General features: G+C 35.3%; 2 protein-coding genes across 2 annotated transcripts; one reads left to right on the top strand and one right to left on the bottom strand.

Annotated features, from left to right (window-relative positions):
- Nucleotides 1-566: 566 nt before the first annotated feature.
- LOC104102082 (RPM1-interacting protein 4-like) lies at nucleotides 567-5,042 on the top strand. Its single transcript, XM_009609697.3, has 4 exons — nucleotides 567-762; nucleotides 2,679-3,167; nucleotides 3,989-4,186; nucleotides 4,803-5,042. Exons 1-4 carry the CDS (start codon nucleotides 571-573, stop codon nucleotides 4,824-4,826), a joined length of 903 nt encoding a protein of 300 aa, XP_009607992.2. The 5' UTR covers nucleotides 567-570; the 3' UTR covers nucleotides 4,827-5,042.
- A 503-nt stretch (nucleotides 5,043-5,545) lies between these two features.
- Nucleotides 5,546-19,005, bottom strand: LOC104102081 (oleoyl-acyl carrier protein thioesterase, chloroplastic-like). Its single transcript, XM_070177976.1, has 7 exons — nucleotides 18,457-19,005; nucleotides 8,706-8,839; nucleotides 8,498-8,611; nucleotides 7,931-8,026; nucleotides 6,549-6,636; nucleotides 6,404-6,472; nucleotides 5,546-6,111 (listed from the first exon to the last, which is right to left on the bottom strand). Exons 1-7 carry the CDS (start codon nucleotides 18,790-18,792, stop codon nucleotides 5,836-5,838), a joined length of 1,113 nt encoding a protein of 370 aa, XP_070034077.1. The 5' UTR covers nucleotides 18,793-19,005; the 3' UTR covers nucleotides 5,546-5,835.
- Between the last annotated feature and the right edge of the window lie 2,165 nt (nucleotides 19,006-21,170).

The following is a 21,170-nucleotide window of genomic DNA, read 5'->3' as shown; positions in this document are numbered from 1 at the left end:
ATATTATGAGCTGTGCTTGCTTTAATTTTCAACAATTTTCTTTTTTATTTTTATTTTAAAAGGAAGAATCCAAGAAACGAGCAAAGTCTTTTTTATTTTCTCTTTTGGCCCTTTTCTATCCAAGCTTTAGCAACCGTTAGCGGAGAGAACAATTTTGAACTACTTTTTTCAACTACTTGGCTAACATTGGAGGTATGATTTTCGCTAAGAATGTTTAAAAAAGAAAAAGTTAAAAAGTCAAAAGAGACGGTAATAAGTGAAAATTGAACCAGCGACCTAACAAAAGTTTTGAATCCTTCTGATCACTAAGCTATGTTTTTGAGTCGTGTATAAATCGAATTTTATCTTATATGTATAGTATAATTTTTTGGCGAAGGGTAAGCGGCAAATATATAAGGAGGATACAATAAAACTCACTAAAATATAGTTCAACGCTGCTGTCAGTACTGTGTAAGTTGCATGGGGTAAAATTTGAGGAAGACTTTGAGAAAGACGACGTGCGAAGACTTAAACCAAAGAATAAAAGGAGAGGCGAATAGTCAACTATTACCAGCTATGGCAGTAGAGTCAATGGTTGCTAAAATAAACCTCACATTTATATATATTTCTCTCTTAAATTCTTCTGCCTCTGCACCTTCTTTCTCCGTCTCTTCTCTTTGTCTATCTCTTTCTCTCTCTCTCTCTTTTGAGTTATTGCATAGTTTCTTCTTTCTCGCGAAATCTGAAGGTTTGTTCCAAAAAGCTTGGTCAAGAGCAATGGCAGTAAGTTTTTCCTTTTATTTTTGATGTGATTGTGTTCATCTGTTTTTTTTTTCTAATTCTGTGGTCCATGATTTAACTTCTGGAGTTGTGGGGATCTTTTCCTTTTACATTTTTTTAGCATTATATTTGTGGATAATACAATATGTTATGTTATGTTAGTATGTTTAATTTATTTTGGTCTTGTTTAGACATTTATATATACTCTAAGTAGGAAATGTAAAGAACTTCTAGTGTGAGAGAAATTAATTCTTTTACTATTGAACTGAGATTTAAATGAGTTACATACAGTGTCAAATTCAGGATTTTGTAGTCGTTGAATTTTGTAGTCGTGGGTGCTCCGCCTCTTTATTTACGGTTGTTACGATCTATGTTGCACGGACTCTTCAAAATGTTATCTCACTCGTGTCGGATACTTTAAAAATTTACTACTTTTGAAGGATCCAACACGCACCTGAAAAAATTTTAGGAGGGTCCGAACTCCGAGCAGCATAAGTTACGGTCACAACATATAAGTGCACAACTAAGTCTTACAGCGATGGTAAAAATGTTTAACAAATATACTAAAATTAATATTATATTATAGTTAAAAAAACTTAATTTATTCACGGTTATCCCTCGCGATTTTCATTTTCTAAATACACAATAAGTAAACAAGTATCATTTTTGCTTATTTTACGTTTATTTTCAGAATCAACTATCAGTGCAAAACTATTATCTTTAGATTGAACATAAATTGAATATTTTTAATTAATTACAAAAAAGTTTAAACCATATTACGAATTTCTTCCTACAATCACAAAAGATGAAGTTTCGTCCGCTTAGGTTTGATGGGGTTTGGAGGAAAGAAATTAAAAAAAGCAAAGGCACTAAAAAGAAAAGAAAAGAAAAAAAATGAAGAAGGCCATTCATTTTTGGAGAAGAATGGGTCAGGATATTGGGGAAGAAAATAGAAAGAGAAAGGAGAAAAATTAAAATGAAGCAAATAAAATTAAAAGAGAGGATTAAAAGTACTGAGGGGATTATTAATATCAAAATGGTAAAGATATTTTCAGGGATTCGATTCTGCGACTGTCCTATCAAAAGATCTCTTCTAACCAAAGCACCCACCTTCTTATTTTGTTCCTGGGTGCTGACTCAAATTATTTGTTAGATTAATACCAATTGTTTACCAACTATGCATTATATATGATCATTTAAGCATTTAACTCGGATTCAATAAATTCCTGAATAGATATTAAGCGTAAATCTTCAACACAACCAGGTCGTTGAAATCAATTTCTTTTTTGTTATTTATGCGGAGTGGAATAATGACTTCCGTCGTACCAAAAAACCCTGATCAAACATCCCTGATCATAAACAACTGATAGGTGTGTCCTGATTTTTTTATCATATTTGATTTTACTATCTCACGAAAGATAGATAACATATTTACCATAATTGGATTTTTCTTCTTTTAGAAGGAAATTATAAATCTATTATGTTTGGCTAGTCCCTTTTTTTTTTAAGGAAAAGATTTTAGACTTCTATAAATTAACTTCCTTCTCATTCACCAACATACACAATGTAGTCATACGGGGTTTGAGAGTCTTGTTTAGCGGGACAAGTGTCAGTGTGACACTTGTATTTTGTTCTCCCGATATTTTATACTTTCTTTATATATAATGGATTGCTTATCTCCGCCTGTAAACGTAGGTCAATTGACCGAACCACGTTAAATGTTTATGTCTCTTTTGATATATTTCTCTTTTGTTGTTTGATTTATCGCCGTTCAAGTGTTGTTGTACTAGTTTTCGCATGACTCCTGATTTTTTTCAGTCCTAACAACAACGACAATATTTTTGGTGGAAAATGACTTCGATCATACCTGCAAATTAATACACTGACACTGTTGAATTTCGTTTTAATTGTTACTACAGCGTCCAAATGTGCCAAAGTTTGGCAATTGGGAAAGTGAAGACAACACTCCCTATACTGTCTTTTTTGACAATGCAAGGAAAACTCGTGGCGGAAAGATGATGAATCCAAATGACCCTCAAGAAAATCCAGACATGTTTCCCAATTTTGCTCCTAAAACTCAAAGGGATGAACCAATGGGGCTAGAAGCAGCTAAGCAAACAAACAAACGTCGAGTGAGTAAAGAACATGGTGATATTCAACAACGTAATGGAGCGGGTCGTGGATCAAACTCAGGTCGACCTGCTAGACAAACTGCAGGATCTGATCACAACATTGCTAAATCACCAATTCATCCATATTCTCAGCAGGCAAAGATATCAGGACGAGTAGCTGCTTCGCCTGTTTTGGAAGGGAAGAATTCATATGATAGTAGCCATGGTACTACTCCTGGAAGATCATTTGAAAGTGCTCGTGCTACTCCGGGGAGGCATCAAATGAAGAAAGAAAGTGTATGTTTCTTCCTATTCTATTTCATCTTTCATAATATCGAAGAAGGGGAGTCGTGGCGTAACTGGTAAAGTTGTTGTCATGTGACTAGGAGGTAACGGATTTATGCCGCGGAAACAGCCTCTTGCAGAAATACAGGGCAAGGCTGCGTACAATAGACCCTTGTGGTCTGGCCCTTCCCTGGATCTCGTGCATAGTGGGAGTTTAGTCCACCGGGCTATAATATCGTAGATTAGATACTTACAACTTGTGATTGCATGCCCTACTTATCCTATTTGATAGAGATAAGCTAATTAGTAAGATATGTTAGTCATTTCTAGACATGATAGGAAATGCATTTGATACTTTGAGTTTAATTACCTTTTATATACTGACTATATGCTGACGAGTTACTAAAAGATAACTACAGGTAATCGTTCTTGAGATTAGTAATATGGAAAATAAGATAGATCACCCGCTACAACAAGTTAGGATATATTTCCTCACACTATCAATGTATATAAGTTATGTTCTTGATACTTTTGGTATATGGCTCTTAGATCACATGTTACCAATTAGTTTAAACAATACTGCAATCACATGTGGTGCTTATGCTTTCCTGAGCCGAGGGTCTATTGGAAACAGCCTCTCTATCTTCTCAAGGTATAAGTAAGGTGTGCGTACACACTACTCTCCCTAACCCCTAAAATGTGGGATAATACTGGGTATGTTGTAATACTGCAAACATTTTTTACCTTAAAAAGTCTAGTGTGACATTGAAATTGAACCAAGGGAGTATTCAATTATTCATCTCATTACTTGTGATTTCTCCTTCTTCTGGCAGCCTGATAGAGGAGCTGTAGTTCCAAAATTTGGCGAATGGAATGAGAACGATCCCCAATCTGCAGAAAACTACTCTGAGGTTTTTAACAAAGTGCGAAATGAAAGGAATGAAAGGAACAGAGGCTCTGGAAATGTGCTAGGCACACCTGTTAGAACATCTTACAGTACCGAAAGGCATCAACGAAACGAAAAGCAAAAGGTACTGCTATCACTTGTGCTCTTTTCTATATTCAGAGGCTGATGCCTATGTTCAATGGGTTCAACTGAATCCATTATTTTCAATACGGAACTTGAATATTTCATATATGTATGTGAAAAAACACTAGTATCTTGTCTTTGTTCCTAGATTGCTAGTATTACGGCAATTTCCTATTATCTTCCGCTTCGGTTTTCTAGTATCTTGTCGTGGTTACTGCTTGTTACTTTTTCTAGTGCTATTGCTTTCCTCCATCTATTTTTTTTTCTAGTTCTTACATTGTAGTTATCATTTTTCGGGCTATTGTTGTTGATATTTGATTGTTTCTATTCATCCTCTCGAGCCGAGAGCCTTTCGGAAACAACCTCTTTACCTCCCAAGGTAGGGGTAAGGTCTGCGTACACAGTACACACTACCCTCCCCAAACCTCACTTGTGGGATTTCACTGGATTGTTATTGTATGTGAAAAAACACTAGTATTCAATAAATATTAAATTTGAACCGATAATTTCAAAACCTTAAAGGTTGAACGCGTCAAGTTTAAATTCTGCATTTGTCTCTGGCTATGAGGATCAATTTGTTTCACCCTTGTTTTCATCCTCTCTTCTGTATTCTGCAGAGCTGCTGCTTTCCTTTGTGGTGAAAAAGAGGGCCCTATTTTTCTGGTGATGTGAAGCAAAAGTGTATCTGTAAATAAATCAACAAACTCCTCTGCAATGCTAATCTTTTTTGTGTTAAGAGGCTTTTTATATTGGTGATAAATTTGGGCTAGTGGTTTGTTGTCTTTGTTATGCTTTCAGCTGATTTTTGCAATTGTATTGTGTACTTGTCGTTTTAATTCAGTTATCTTTATCTCCAACTGACAATGCTCGTTGATTCTTTAATTAACCTCCCTCCCCTTTATTTTCACGTATATGAAGTTTCAGTTCTGCAAAAGTAGCACTTTAAAATATAGTAGTACTGTAATACTTTTGATGCTATGAATATTTATCTGATTTTTATAATTAGTTTTAGTAATAATTTTGCTTAATCAATCTATCGGCAGAAAAAAAAAAGAATTTTAGAAGTTAAAAAAAAAAAATAGTTATGATTATACAATCTTTTTAACACGTGCCGTCCCTTAAAAGGGTTTCTTTTCACTTTTAGCCAGCGCCAAAAAACTATTTACAATCGGTAGCCGGAAAAATATATAAAATTTGTATGTATATAACATACAAAATATATATATAATATACAAAAAAAAATACATTTTTCGGCTATTATTTGAAGAGTGGCTATACAATCCCTATCTTCCAAGGAAAAGCAATCTTTTATGTACAAAGGTGATGGTGAAATCAGACAACTCAAAATGAGAAGAACATATGAAGATACCAGCAGGAGATACATGCCATACATTACATGATAAGAACAATGATAACCATATTACACAATACACTTTTTTCTCATGCTGTCTATTTGCGTAACTAAAACATAAGTACAAATCAATGAAGCCCTCATCTCAACGAAAGTCTATCCAAAGCTCCAAGAAAAAGAAAAGGGAAACAATCAAAAACTACAGAAAGACAAGAAAAAAGATAGAAACACTGAAAAACAGAAGAGCTCCTCCACTGATGATTACTTGGGCTATAATAGATAATATAACATTTTGACACTTATATACTTGCAGGCTTCTTTCTCCATTCAGTTCGACACCTATTTATTTCAAGTCCATCGCTTGATAATCTCAATAAATGCAAGAAGCTCTTGTTTACATCTTTTGGAGAGGTAGCAGATCCATTAGCAGCCCCATGAATCTCTAAACCAGCAGCATCCTCAATGGGCTCATAGCTCGTAAGAGAATCGACCACATCATCGTGCTGGCATTCGCGCCTATAATCTATTGTGATTGTTTCAAGTTCATGTGTATCAATAATTTCTTGAGGCATACTCTGCCATATATACAAGTTATTTGTCAGCAAAATAAAGTAAGTTGTAATCCATAGATGTAAAATATAATTGCAACGTACTTCTAATAACTTCCTATAACAGCACAAATGATAAATGGGCTTTAAAAAGTCCCACCGACTAAGTCTCCTGACTCGTCTAACTATTTATCACAATGAAGAGCAACACAAGTTTCAGTGTTGAAGAAGTTTCCAAGAAGAAAGGAAAAATTATTGCGTCCTATATATGGCTGGCCACATCCATGTATTTAAGAGATAGGTGGAACCAGCTACATACCTCAAGAACCCAGCCAATGTAAGTGACATTGTTTACATGTTGATTCATGTCCAGATCAGCTCTGCGTGGCTACCAAAACACACTGACATCCTGAGTGTTTCGAAATAGAATGTCATTGAACTTGGGATTTTAAAATGATACCTACCACCAGCCCTAGCTTGGAATACTCAGCAGGATCTTCAAGTTTTGCTATTTTCTTTAGGCTGCCATTGTTCTCCTCCGGAAAAGCTAACCTGGAATTGGGATGCCCGTTATCAATAACATTGCTCCCAATAAAATACAACACCTCAAACTTACAAGTGACAAAGTCAAGGTCAGTGACATCGCAGAGCATATGCAACAGAGTAGACAGGGAAACAAGTTACACATAACACAATTATGAAGTATATACAATTTAAAATATGTTTGGTTAAAGGGGGAAGGGGCAGATTTTTTATTTTTTTTTGCTTCCCCAGAGTGAAGTACTCTTCAGACCCCTAAGTTGGTAAAGGTGGAAGGGAGGTGAAAGACCAAAATTTCCTCCTTACTCCTCAAGTTATTTGGGAAATGTGTAAGTAAAAGACCGTCATTTCGTTCATTTATCCAATTCCGCTTTCGCCACCTGTCCTCAGACTATCCAATTTTAACATAGTGAGCAAACAGGAAAAGAAGTTAGGTTGACTCAAGTGTAATACTTAACTGAGATATAAAAATGTAAAATTGATGATTGGAGTTGGTTTGATAGAGAAGACACCGATATGACTGTCTGACTGTCTAAACTACACTGAATATAAGTTTGGCAAACAAACTAGACCTGGAGACCTTAAGGTGGTATTTGGATTGGGAAACAGATTGGTTTTAGTTTGGTTTTGCTTTTTGCGACACTCTGTGTGTGTGTGTGTGTGTGTGTGTGTGTGTGTGTGTGTGTGTGTGTGTGTGTTTGAGTTTGGTTTTGAAGAATTTGTTTTTGAAGAATTTGTTTTGCATATGTTGGAAATTTTGTTTTTGAGAAACAACCTTTTGTTTTTTTGTTTTAAGAAAGCAAAACAACTGTTTTTGGGAGCAAATGGTTTTTAGGCCCTAATGTAAATTATGATTATTAGAAGAATAAGTTTCTATTTATGTGTTATACTCTTCTATTCCATTAATCAATCTAAGATACAAAAATATTCATCAAATACCAAGAAATAGATGTAATAATTACAAATCTGTAATAAAAATCCAAAGAATTATGAATCTGTAATGTCTCCAAACCATTTGAGTGTTGGATATAACCGTAACTTATGATAGTATTTTGACAGCTACATTTTCATTTACCATTAGAAAGAAGCTGTACCTACCAAACACCATTCCAAATTTCCAACCATTGTATAGCAATTTCAAGAAGTTCAATAAGCAACTTCTCCTTAAAGTTAGATTTAACAAAAATAATTTACACACTAAGGAAATTACAAGTTCCAGGAAAGGGAAGGGAAAGAAGAAAAATGAAAACGAGGAACATAATTTTTTTTTTTAGTTTGATTGGTAAAAAGAGGAACATAAGTTTACCTCAATTCTTTTGGAAAATAGGTTGATAACTCATCACGAACTTCATCAGCTACTTTTTGAAGCCGTCTTGTGTCCTGGTTCATCATGAGCCACTTGCTGCAATCAGACATGATAACATCCTAAATTAAGATTTGTAGAATAACATGTCAAGCAGTATAGGAAAAGAAAGGATTTATAAATTATCAAAGTGAGATCTGTGACTTTGATGCTAGAGAGAAATCATTAAGACGGACAAATTACAGACTTCATAAAGTAAACATATTGACTCGTGCTGATTTAGAAGCACAACACTCCCTGGAGGTCCTTTCAGCTTTTACTAAAAGAATTCATTCGTTCCAAAAGACGCCTTTGTGGGAAATGTATTTAATAACTAGGTTAAGTATTTGCAACAAATATACACAAGTCCAGAAAACTGCTTTATCGGAAGCATACATGTCCACTTGGAGATGTGCATTTTTTTTTATAAGGACACCTGGAGATGTGCATTAAACAAGAAAATTATCTCCTTAGTGTTATCTATATTCATTCTGTTATGTCTATATATGGAGTTAATACTAAATTCTACACCTGGTTGCTCTTCCAATGACATCACCAGTAGCGCAGTCTCTGAGAATCCAATCACGTCTAGTCCCAATCCTGCCTTCACTTTGGCACCAAGTCTCTATTTCAATGACATCACTCCTGTTCCATATCACAGCCAATGTTAACCATGGCTGCAACAGTCTTGTCAAATAAACCAGTATAGTGAACAATCGCAAAGGTAAAGAAGGATTACCAAGCAGGGTATTTGTAGATCTCAATGTACAGGCGAGCAGTAACCCATATGAGATGCAATTTTCTCATGGTATGGGTAGTTGCAAATCCATCAGTTGAAAATCCAACCATTTGAGCATGGTTGCATCCAACCTCCTGCATAAAAGAATTTTAAGTATATTCAAACCCAAATAAGCATTGCATGTTCAGAAGAAACGACAACCAAAAGATAATTATAGGACCAGTGATAGAGGAAGGCAAGCAAAAGATAATCCCCAAACTTTTATACTCCCACTGTTCCATCTGATATGACATCGTTACTATTTGGGAGTCTAGCAATCTTTTCATACATTTATAAAATATTTTCAACAATAAAAAATTGTGACATAGTACTACTATGCAGTTATTAAATATGTTGTATTTTAAAAAGTGAGGTATCATATCTGAATTGACATTGGAAATTGGATGATTTTAATTCTAGTTCTCTGAACCAGTGTTTTTAGGGGAGTTTATGGGGCGAGTCCCAGGGCGCGAATCGGGGTGGGGCGCACGTAAAACGCATTTGAGCGTTAATGAGAGGCGCAGATCCTTTGGGTGCACGCCCCAAGAGATGAGGCGCACGCTTAGGCGCAAGACTCGCCTTAGAACCAAGACTCACGCCTAATGGAACTTAACCAATTGAAGGATAATTTTGACAATTGCCCTTATATTTTTTAAACCCTTTTTCGTTTTACCCCAAATCTGTCCCCACCCCATTAAAAAAAAGCCCCAACCTCGTTAGACAATGAAGAACGTTAACCTCTCTCATATTTTAAAAAATATATTCTAAAGGCATCTATAATGTTTGTCTTTATAGTTCAAAACTTCAGATCATTGCCATGAACTAGTTTGATTTTATTTCATTTTTGTTTTTTCTTACAAATGATCAATGATGCCTTTTGCTTATCGTGTTTGGAATATGGATTGTTATTTGGGTTAGAACATTATTGACTTATTGTTAAGATGTATCTCATTTATTTTACTATATTTTTTGTTGTTAGTTCATTTAATTATAAATAATTCTTTATTTTTTGTGGTTTGTATGAATTTTCTAAAAGAATTATGTAATTTTTAGATTTAAAAATAATTTTAAGTTTATTTTATTAATTATAAATTAAAGATCCATGGAACTTACGCCCCGTGTCTCGGGGCTTACGCCTCGCCCCGTGTTGGGTAAAGCGCTTCGCCTCACGCCCCCGGCTATTAAAACACTGCTTTGAACCTGTCATTCAGTTTGAAAAAGAGGAACTATCATTTACTAATAGCATGTTTGGTCAAGCTTCTCAAGAGGCCAAAAGTGTTTTTTTCTCAAAAGCACTTTTTTTCTAACTTGAGGTGTTTGGCCAAGCTTTTTTGGGAAAAAAAATGCTTTTGGGAAGAAGCAGAAGCAGTTTCTGAGAAGAAGAAGAAAGTAGCTTCATCCCAAAAGCAGAAGCAGAAGCAGTTTTGACTTTTCCTCTTACCAAAAATACCATTAACAATATATTGTATATACCAAAATAACCGTTAAACCTAATACTTAGGATATTAATGTATAAATATTTCTTATTATTTTTAGGATAGCTTTCTAATATATAGTGACTTTAGGGGTGAATGCTTTTATATTTGTTGAATAATTTTAATATATTTAACTTATATTAAAAGAATTAAGTACTTTTAAATTTTATTTTCATATTTTACTTAAATAAAAAGAAAAGATTTAATTATTGCCTGTAATAACAAATTTTTAAGATTATTTATTTACTTGTAATATTAACTATTAAGTAAATCTATTCATGTCTTTATTCGTAATTGATACTTAAAAGTATTTTCTGAAAAGCTTGGCCAAACACAAATTATTGCTCAAAAGTGCTTTTCAGAGTGATTAGCCAAACACAAACTACTTCTCTCCAAAAGACTTTTGAAAAAAGTACTTCTCAAAATAAGCTGATTTCTCAAACTTGGCCAAACAGGCTAAAAGTGTGTTACATTCTATACTTAGTGCAGTAAGATACTAGAATGACCCATTTATGAATAATGCAGCAAACAAGAAATGAAAAACAATTAAAGGTATGATGATTGATGAGGGAGTGAGAACTTGTAATGATAAAGAAAAGCTACAAGTTTAACTCATTAAGGTGGAGAAAGCAAAAGTCTCAATCAGGACAAAGTCCCAAACCCCACACGTGGGATTATACTGGGTTGTTGTTGTTGTAATCAGGACAAAGCCTTCTTCAGATATAATAGAAAACTTGTGAAGACGTCATCTTTGTTTCTACTTTATGGTTCTAATCTAGGAGTAATAATTTTGTGTAAGATTTTCTTACGTTTTGGTGGCCCAATAAGTTTAAGGCCCATAATTAATATTTAATTAATGAGCAAATCTCATCCGTCCGATCGGTTACTTGATGGACGCACCAGATTAAATAAGAACCTCTATAAATTGGTCATCTCCCAATGGGTTACCGTATTTTTTTGTTCTCTCTTCCATCACTAAAGACGGCGGTAACGAAAGCTAGGGCAAGGGGCGAGAAACCAATTTGAATTAAAGCTTCTGCTTCACGATGATGGCTTACGATTCAGGTATGTTTTCTGTACGATTTTATGTAAGATTATCATGTTCAAGATCCTGGTATGCAATTAAAGTTTATGCTAACATGTGGTATCAGATATTTTGGATTGTTTGAACGTATAATCTTCACTAATGAAAACGAAAGGAATCATTCTTTATCCGTGACTATCCTAAAAGGAAGGGGAGAAAATCCTTTCTCTTATTCTCGTTATATGTTCTGAGAATTAAGAATGCTTTTGAATGTGTCAATAGCTTTAAGTAATAAGAATAGTATAACCTTGTACATTCAATTACTAATCATGAATCACGTTTTTTTGTCTGCAAATTATAAGGATTGGTACTGTTAGTATGAAAAAAAGTTTTATGCAGCTTTGGGCTTCAAAATCTGAAAGGTCCTATATTATTGTTAATAATAAAATAAGGATGAATGGAGAAGCCTTAGCCTTGAAGGCGGCGCCGATGATAATTCTAGCATATTTAAAGGAATTAGGTTATGAAATATCTTCCACAAAATTATTATTTTATTAAAACAAAATTGATTACTTTATTATGTATTTGTTGTGGAGATATTTAATTTAGGTTCTCATCTCTTATAATATTTTGGATTATTAAATCGGTGAAGTCATTTATTATTTATTTTTATGTATGTGATTAATGTTTATATAGTTTGTTAGTCACCAAAGTGATCAAACTAGACCGTTTAAAGTATTCACATGCATAAATTCTTATGATCTCTATTTTGTGTGTGCACTTATGTTATATAGTTTGTTAGTCACCAAAGTGGCCAAACTAGTTTGTTTATGAAAATATACATACATAAAATTATAGCTTATCCATGAAATTAATAAAATGCCTATAATTAAAAATTAGTGGATAAATTAATTTTCACTATTGCTAGAACTTGAGGATTTACCCAAAGGTGAATCAATTATTCTATGAATAGTGAATATGATGAGGTAAAATTAATATTCTTTAGTCAAATATATATTGTTTGTCCAAAGATGGCATATATATTTGGTTAAAAATATTTAATTACCTATTAAAGACTAAATGGCATTTAAATTATGATAGTGTGTCGTAGTATTTACACAAAGGAGAATTGCGATATGCTTTAACTATTTTGTTGAATCCATATTGATTTGTGTGAGCATGTATTATCTATTTTGCAGTTATTCCTCTTCATTCGCAATTACTGTGTTTAACGGATTGAACTTCTCTGAATGGCGTGAACAAGTCCAGTTCCACTTAGGTGTGATGGATCTTGACTTGGCTCTGCTGAATGATAAGCCCGCTGCCATTACTGATTCGAGCAGTGCGGATGAGAAGACTTTCCATAAAGCATGGGAATGCTCTAACAGGCTAAGCCTTATGTTTATGCGAATGAATATTGCCAACAACATTAAGAGTACTATTCCACAAACAGAAAGTGCCAGGGAATACCTGAAGTTTGTGGAAAAACGTTTTCGTTCTGCAGATAAGTCTCTCGCTGGTACACTAATGGCTGAACTCACGACCATGAAGTTTGATGGGTCGCGAGTATGCAAAACCATATCATCGAGATGACTAACATTGCAGCAAGACTTCAGACCTTGGGGATGAAAGTGGATGATTCCTTCTTGGTTCAATTTATTTCGTTGCCTCCTGAGTATGGACCTTTTCAAATTAACTATAACACTATTAAGGATAAGTGAAATGTTAGTGAATTGTCCGGTATGCTTACTCAGGAGGAGTCAAGACTTAAGAAACAAGGGAGTCATTCAAAAAACCTCATGGGTCAAGGAGCTGGTAAAGGACTTAAAGTGAAGCCCAACAAGTTCAAGAAGAAGAAAGCACCTGCTAAAGCTCCACAGGATGCTAAGAAGGAACATAAGGCAGATACGTGTCGTTTCTGTAACAAGGAAGGACACTATCAGAAAGATTGCCTGAAACGTAAAGCTTGGTTCGAAAAGAAAGGTACAATTAGTGCTTTTGTATGTTTCGAATCAAATTTAATAGAAGTTCCTAATAATACTTGGTGGCTTGATTTTGGTGCAACTGCTCATGTATCTACTACATTGCAGGGATTCCTTACGATCCAAACTACAAATCCAAATAAGGATTTATTGTTCATGGGAAATCGTATGAAGGCTCCAATTGAAGGCATAGGGACTTATCATTTGATCATGGAGACTGGACGTCACCTAGATCTATTACAGACTCTTTATGTACCTTCAGTTTCTAGGAATTTGATTTCTCTTTCAAGACTTGATGTTTCTGGATTTGATTTAAAGTTTGGAAATGGATATTTTAATTTATATAAGAATGCTATTTTTTATGGTTCTGGTTTTCTTAGTGATGGTTTATATAAATTGAAACTCGATATTGGTTTTTCTGAATCCCTTCTTAATGTTCAACATAATATTGGAATTATGAAAGTTCTGCTTACTTGTAGCATAGACGCTTGGGTCATATATCCAAAGAAAGATTAGAAAGATTAGTAAAGAATGAAATTCTTCCGAATCTAAATTTTACTGATCTTACTATATGTTTGGATTGCATTAAGGGAAAGCAAACCAAGCATAGTAAGAAAGGTGCCACAAGAAGAACCCAGCTTCTTGAAATTATACACACCGATATTTGTGGACCCTTTGATGTTCCATCTTTTGGTGGAGAGAAATATTTTATCACTTTTATCGATGATTTTTCACGTTATGGATACATCTATTTGCTGAAAGAAAAATCTCAAGCAACAAATGCTCTCAAGGTGTTTGTTAATGAGGTTGAAAGGCAATTAGATAAAAAGGTGAAAATTATTAGGTCAGATAGAGGTGGTGAATATTATGGAAAATATAATGAATCGGGACAATGTCTAGGTCCATTTGCAAAGTTCCTCGAGGAACATGGCATATGTGCACAGTATACTATGCCAGGAACACCTCAACAAAATGGTGTTGCAGAAAGGCGTAATCGAACACTTATGGATATGGTTAGGAGCATGATGGGTAATTCCTCATTACCCAAATCATTGTGGATGTATGCTCTTAAAACCGTTGTATATTTATTAAACAGGGTTCCTAGTAAGGCAGTTCCAAAGACCCCTTTTGAACTGTGGACAGGAAGGAAACCTAGTTTAAGGCACTTGCATGTTTGGGGTTGCCCAGCAGAAGCTAGAGTTTATAACCCACAAGAAAAGAAATTAGATTCTCGAACAGTAACAACAACAACAACAACAACAAACCCAGTATGATCCCAACAGGTGGGGTCTGGGGAGGGTAGTCTGTACGCAGACTTTACCCCTACCTAATGCAGGTAGAGAGGCTATTTCCAATAGACCCTCGACTCAGGAAGGGCAAGAAGAAGAGGAGGAAAGCAAGGAAAGAAGAAAGAAGGAAGAGAAAAGAAAAAGGGAGAGATAAAAGATAAGTAGTACCAAATAATAGCAATAGGGAATACAATACCTGAGGCGAACAAAACCACACAATGTAATAAAAATCTAAGAATATGAATGAACATGTATGCTACTAAGATTCTCGAACAGTAAGTAGTTACTTTATTGGTTACCCAGAAAAATCTAAAGGGTATGTGTTTTACTGTCCAAACCATAGTTCGAAAATTGTTGAAACCGGTAATGCAAGATTCATTGAGAATGGTGAAGTTAGTGGGAGTGTTGAAAAGCAAAGTGTGGAAATAAAAGAGGTGAGGGTCAATATTCTATTACCCACGAATGTGCCTACTTCCACACAAATACCAAATATTGTTCCAGTTGTTGAAGAACACTTTGACAACACCAAGCAACATTTGGATGAAACACTTCGTGAAGAAACTGACTCACAAATATCTGACACAAATGAACCACAAGAAATGCCATTAAGAAAATCTCAAAGAGTTAGAAAATCGGCTATTTCAGATGATTACGTGGTTTATTTGCTAGAGTCAAATTTTGACATTGGTCTTAATAAGGATTCAGCTTCATTTTCACAAGCCATAGAAAGTAATGAGTCTGACAAATGGATTGATGCCATGAAGGAAGAGCTAAAATCCATGGAATACAATAAAGTCTGGGATCTCGTTAAATTGCCAGAAAGTTCTAAAAGAATCGGGTGTAGATGGGTCTTTAAGACCGAACGTGATTCATATGGCAATATTGAACGATACAAAGCCAGACTTGTTGCCAAGGGTTATACTCAAAAAGGAGGCATTGATTATAAAGAGACCTTTTCACCGGTCTCAAAGAAAGACTCGTTAAGAATTATTATGGCTTTGGTGGCTCATTATGATTTAGAGTTACACCAAATGGATGTGAAAACTGTCTTTCTTAATGGAGATCTCGAGGAGTAAGTTTATATGGACCAACCAGAAGGTTTCGAAACTAAAGGAAAAGGTCAAATGGTGTGTAAACTGAAGAAGTCAATATATGGATTTAAACAAGCCTCACGACAATGGTATATAAAGTTTAATGATACCATAACATCTTTTGGATTTGTGGAAAATACCGTTAATCGGTGTATATACCAAAAGATCAGTGGGAGCAAGTTTATATTTTTAGTCCTATATGTTGATGATATTCTAGTTGCTGCTAATGATTTAGGCATATTGCGTGAGACTAAAGATTTTCTCTCTAGGAATTTTGAAATGAAAGATAGGGTGAGGCATCCTATGTGATAGGAATAGAAATATTTCGTGATAGATCACAAGGATTATTGGGATTGTCTCAGAAAGGCTATATCGAAAGAATTCTAGAGAGATTTAATACGAACAATTGTTCCAATTCAAAAAGGGGACAAATTTAGTCTCATGTAATGTCCTAAGAATGATGTAGAACGAAAGGAAATAGAATCAATTCTTTACTCTTCAATTGTTGGTAGTCTGATGTATGCTCAGACTTGCACAAGACCGGATATTAGTTTTGCGGTCGGAATGCTAGGAAGATATCAGAGTAACCCAGGAATTGATCACTGGAAAGCTGCAAAGAAAGTTTTAAGGTACTGAAAGGAACGAAGGATTACATGCTCATGTATAGGAGATCCAAGCATTTGGAAGTTGTTGGATACTCGGATTCAGATTTCGCTGGATGTATCGACACTAGAAAATCCACGTTTGGTTATTTGTTCCAATTAGCTGAAGGAGCAATATCGTGGAAGAGTGTCAAATAGTCTGTCATTGCTACATTCACGATGGAAGCAGAATTTGTGGCATGTTTTGAAGCCACAATTCATGCATTATGGCTGCGAAACTTTATTTCAGGACTTGGGGTTGTCGACACCATTACCAAGCCGCTGAAAATTTACTGTGATAATTTTGTAGCAGTATTCTTCTCCAAGAAAGATAAGTACTCCAAAGGTGCCAAGCTGATGGAATTAAAGTACTTTACCGTTAAGGAGGAAGTTCAGAAACAAAGAGTGTCACTTGAGCATATTAGAACTGATCTCATGATTGCAGATCCGTTAACGAAAGGTTTACAGCCAAAGACATTTAAGGAACATGTACATAGAATGGGTCTTGGCTGTATTTATGATTGTTGTATTTATGATTTTTGACACTCTGAGCTCATTTACGTGTTTCTGATATACATTAATGATTTCCTGTTTCTCATAATGGTGTACATGTTATTGTTTTGAGATGTTGCAGGATAAGTCTCAATGAGACATTATTGTGGACCATAATATTTTATAGCTTATGAAACTGATACGATAAATTACTAATGTTGTAGTATATGAAAGGGAGTATGTAGACAAATTATATATAACCGCCATAACTCACATTTACTAGTTTGACGTATTGTGGTATTTATAGTGGACATTATAGAAGAGATTTGTTTATGCGCAACTAATGTTCCTATATTAAATATTAATATTATGTGATTATTGGGCCAAGTGGGAGAATGTAAGATTTTCTTACGTTTTGATGGCCCAGTAAGTTTAAGGCCCATAATTAATATTTAATTAATGAGCAAATCTCATCCGTCCGATCGGTTACTTGACGGACGTACCAGATTAAATGAGAAACTCTATAAATTGGTCATCTTCCCACCCATTAGGGTTACCGTATTTTTTTGTTCACTCTTCCATCACTAAAGACGGTGGTAACAAAAGTTAGGGCAAGGGGCAAGAAACCAGTTTGAATTAACGCTTCCGCTTCACGATGATGGCTTACGATTCAGGTATGTTTTCTGTACGATTTTGTGTAAGATTATCATGTTCAAGATCCTGGTATGCAATTAAAGTTTATGCTAACATTTTGTTCATCTTCTCTGTAGAACAAGAACAAATAACCATAACCAAACATAGACGGAAACAGCTTAGATAATGGAAGCACACGGGTCAACCAAATTTGCTTCAACAGACAGGTATTAAGTATTAAATGAAATGAGGCTCAATGGAGGGAAATCGATATAAAGGAATTATACAGCCAAACCCTTTGATTGACTCATAAAAGTAAATTAAACTACTTAAATATATCAAGAACAAAGACATGTTGATAAAATAATTATGATTAATTCATTCTGCAACCTCAAACGCATAAAATAAATACAGACACAAATAACTCTGGTTTGCTTATTCCTGAATACATTTAATGGTCCAGAAGTAGTAGAAAATTTACTCAATTTAGCATTTGAATTTCTTTTAATTCTTCGAATTGCTTCGAGGCTTAGTTTAATGATTGATTAACTAACAAGAGGGTCTAGCAATTGGTCTTTCAAGTAGATATCGAGACCGCAAAAAAGAGCATGTTTAAGCAACTAAATAAAGTTAAGCAGTATCCTAATCCAAAAGAAAACAAAAAACACAACTAACTCCAAAAACTTTTACCAAATGCATGTGAAAACAACAAGAAAAAGGGAGAAAAAAAGACATGCATTGACAAATTAAGAGCTCATGATATTCAGTGAAAGAGCTGATTAACACAAAAGCGCAACCAAAAAAACTAAAATCATTCTTTGGCAAATGCACGCCAAAGAAAAATAAGAAAAAGTGAGATGAAAGACATGCATTGACAAATCAAGAACTCATATTCAATAAAGAGTTGATTAAAACAACAAAGAATCAATCTTGTCATAAAGCAGTCCATCAAATCTATGATTTCGAGAAATAGACATGCATAGACAAATCATGAGCTCATATTCAGTATAAAAAGAATAAATTAACAGAGAAAAAAAAAAGAATCAAACTTTAGCAAAAAAGAAAAAAAGGAAAAACTAACAGACCTGCAAGAGATTAGCGATGGTTTCAACAGTGGCAGTTTTGTTAATTCCAACCTCATAACATCTAACAATAAACTTCTCCTTATACGACATTCCATCATCCGTCATACTCCCCAGCCTTAACCGATCCGCAAGGCTGGGCTCATAAGTAAACTGCTTGCTCTTCGTCTCGTTTGTAGCTACAGCCAAAACCGGACCGGTTCGAGCTGCCGAAGTAGAAGAAATAAAGGATTTTCTGTGGGGAATTGAAATTGAATTCGAATTAAAGAATCGATTTGAACAGCGATGAGTATGATCTGCAATAGCGGCATTACCCTGATATGTCGCTCGTGACAACATTGTAAGAGATTTGCACACAGAGAAAAAGTGTGTGTGTGTGTGGTTTACGTTATCAGTGGTTTGTTGTGTCGGAGTTGGGCTGTGTTTTTGCGTGTTTTGTCTTCTGTCGATGAGATCGAAGTTAAGAGGTTGAGGTCCTGAGGAAGTTAGACCGAGAGGGAGGGGAGCTGCCAGCTGCGCATTTAATACTGATAAATTAGTAGTAGTAATAAATTATGCAACTTGTTTTCATTTTCCTGGCAACTTTTACCTAACCGGCCCAAAACAATAAATTTTAACATAATGAGTGGCGGGGCCCCGGGTTACTAGACACCTAGAACCCATTTGTGATTCTTTCGGACAAGTACGACGAAAATATGTGTTTAAAAAAAATAGTGATATTATACTTTAACGAAGTTTTGACCGTTAAAGTATATCGCTCTTTAAAAGAGCGTTATATATATATATATACACGTCACTGTAAACCGCGCTATATACATAGCGTGGTATATAACCGCGCTATACCTGTTTTGTGGGCCCACCAATAAGTCTCATGCGTTTAACTCACATAACAATAATTCAAATGGGTATAGCACTCTTTAAAAGAGCGTTATACCTAAAACAAAATCAGCCCACCGAGCTAGGCATTGCCTTATTTAAATGCGTTAGGATTTTACAAAAAATCATTCAAAAATATTCCTAACTCTCGTTCAAAATTTTCTTCTTGTTAAATTCTCGAGCATTTTTTCATAATGTCTGAAGAGCGAAAAGTAAGGGTTTTATTATATTGGTGAGTGAGGTTGTGGTGGCGAATAACTCTGTGAGCTATAGTTTATCTCCACAGTGTCATGTTAAGTTGCCACTTACAATGGAGTACGATAGATTGGTATCGTTGTTATGTAATAAAATGAGTGTGAGGAAACGTTCGGTGAACCTTAAAGTAACCGGAAGATATTCGTATTCCGTCACTCCGCAAGGGGTTGCTTGTTACGCTGAGTTTAACATCGACGATGATGAAACTTTGAGGGATTTTTTGAGGACTCCGGATGAATACCGGAAATTTCTTGTGATAAAAATGTTGGAAATGTACGTCAAGGTCGAAGACGTTCGCAATAATGAGGTTGCGCATAGTAGGGATAACCCTCAGTCATCGGGTGATTATTCTGGAACAGTTTTTGCCGGACAGGTTCCGGATAAAATAGTTTGCCCTGATTTAAACTTATCACCACGGGCGAATGAGGAGCGAGGAAATAATTTCTCTCCTACTTTACATAATCTACAAGACGAGTGGTAAACTTTAATTTTTCTTAGTGTTACGATGTATATTTTTGTTGTATTGAATTTGTATTAACACTCATATATTCCATAGGGGGTACTGGCCAGATATGACTTTTACAAGTTATGAACCCACGCCCAGTTGAAATATGCGTAGTTCTGGTGTGTTGGATCATGGTGGTCCATCTGGGAGTCATCACCAACAGGATAATATCCATCAAGGAATGTCAACACCTTACGACTTGTAAGTGAAGTAATACAACTATATGGAAAGTATTTATTAATTTCAGTAGTTTATTATTTTGTTGTTTGTGAAGTGAAAACGAGCAAGTTGAACCACTTGTCCTCACTCAATTGCCCGAAGACGGCATATTAAATCGGGATCTGGCAGATGCACAGAGTGAGGAAGAGAACAGTGATTATGACAACAATGCCGATGATTCCGGAGACGACACACCCTTCCCTCGTGAGGATGGTAACGAGGAGAAAGAGAATGAAGGACCTGATTTGACGGGGGAGTATGCTCCACCCCCCGTTAGACCAAGAGTGTACGAGTCCCAAGTGATGTTTCATTCAAGGAAGTTCCCTACCTTGATAACTTGCCAAGTATGCCGGATGTGGATGCTCTCACAAGGGATTTTGATAAAATTCGGACAGCAATGTGGGATGATTCTAGACCAACGGTGCTGGAAAAGGGCATGCTTTTTCCTGATAAAGTGCGCCTAAGCAGGGCGGCGAAAATGTACAGCGTAAAAGAGTGTCGTGAGATGACGTTATGGGAGTCAAGTCCGGATGTATACAAGGTTGTTTGTCGCAGATGGTTTACGGGTTGTCATTGGATGCTGCGTGCGAGCAAGAAGAACACAGGTCTGTGGAAAGTGGGTAAATATATTCCCACCACATATGTGAAATGGACACATTCAATGAGAATCACTACAACTTGGATATTGACTTGATTTCTCTTGTCCTTATTCCACACCTTGAAGCGTCCATAAGGTATAAAATCAAAGAGTGCATTATATCAGTCTACCAGGAATATGGCCATACCATTACCAAAAGAAAGGTATTTCTCCGGCGCAAACGTGCATTTGAAATTGCTTATGGTAACTGGGATAAGTTATTTG

Source organism: Nicotiana tomentosiformis, chromosome 6, assembly GCF_000390325.3.
Source record: "Nicotiana tomentosiformis chromosome 6, ASM39032v3, whole genome shotgun sequence".
Classification (NCBI taxonomy): Eukaryota; Viridiplantae; Streptophyta; class Magnoliopsida; order Solanales; family Solanaceae; genus Nicotiana; species Nicotiana tomentosiformis.
This window is presented reverse-complemented; position numbering and strand designations above follow the sequence as displayed.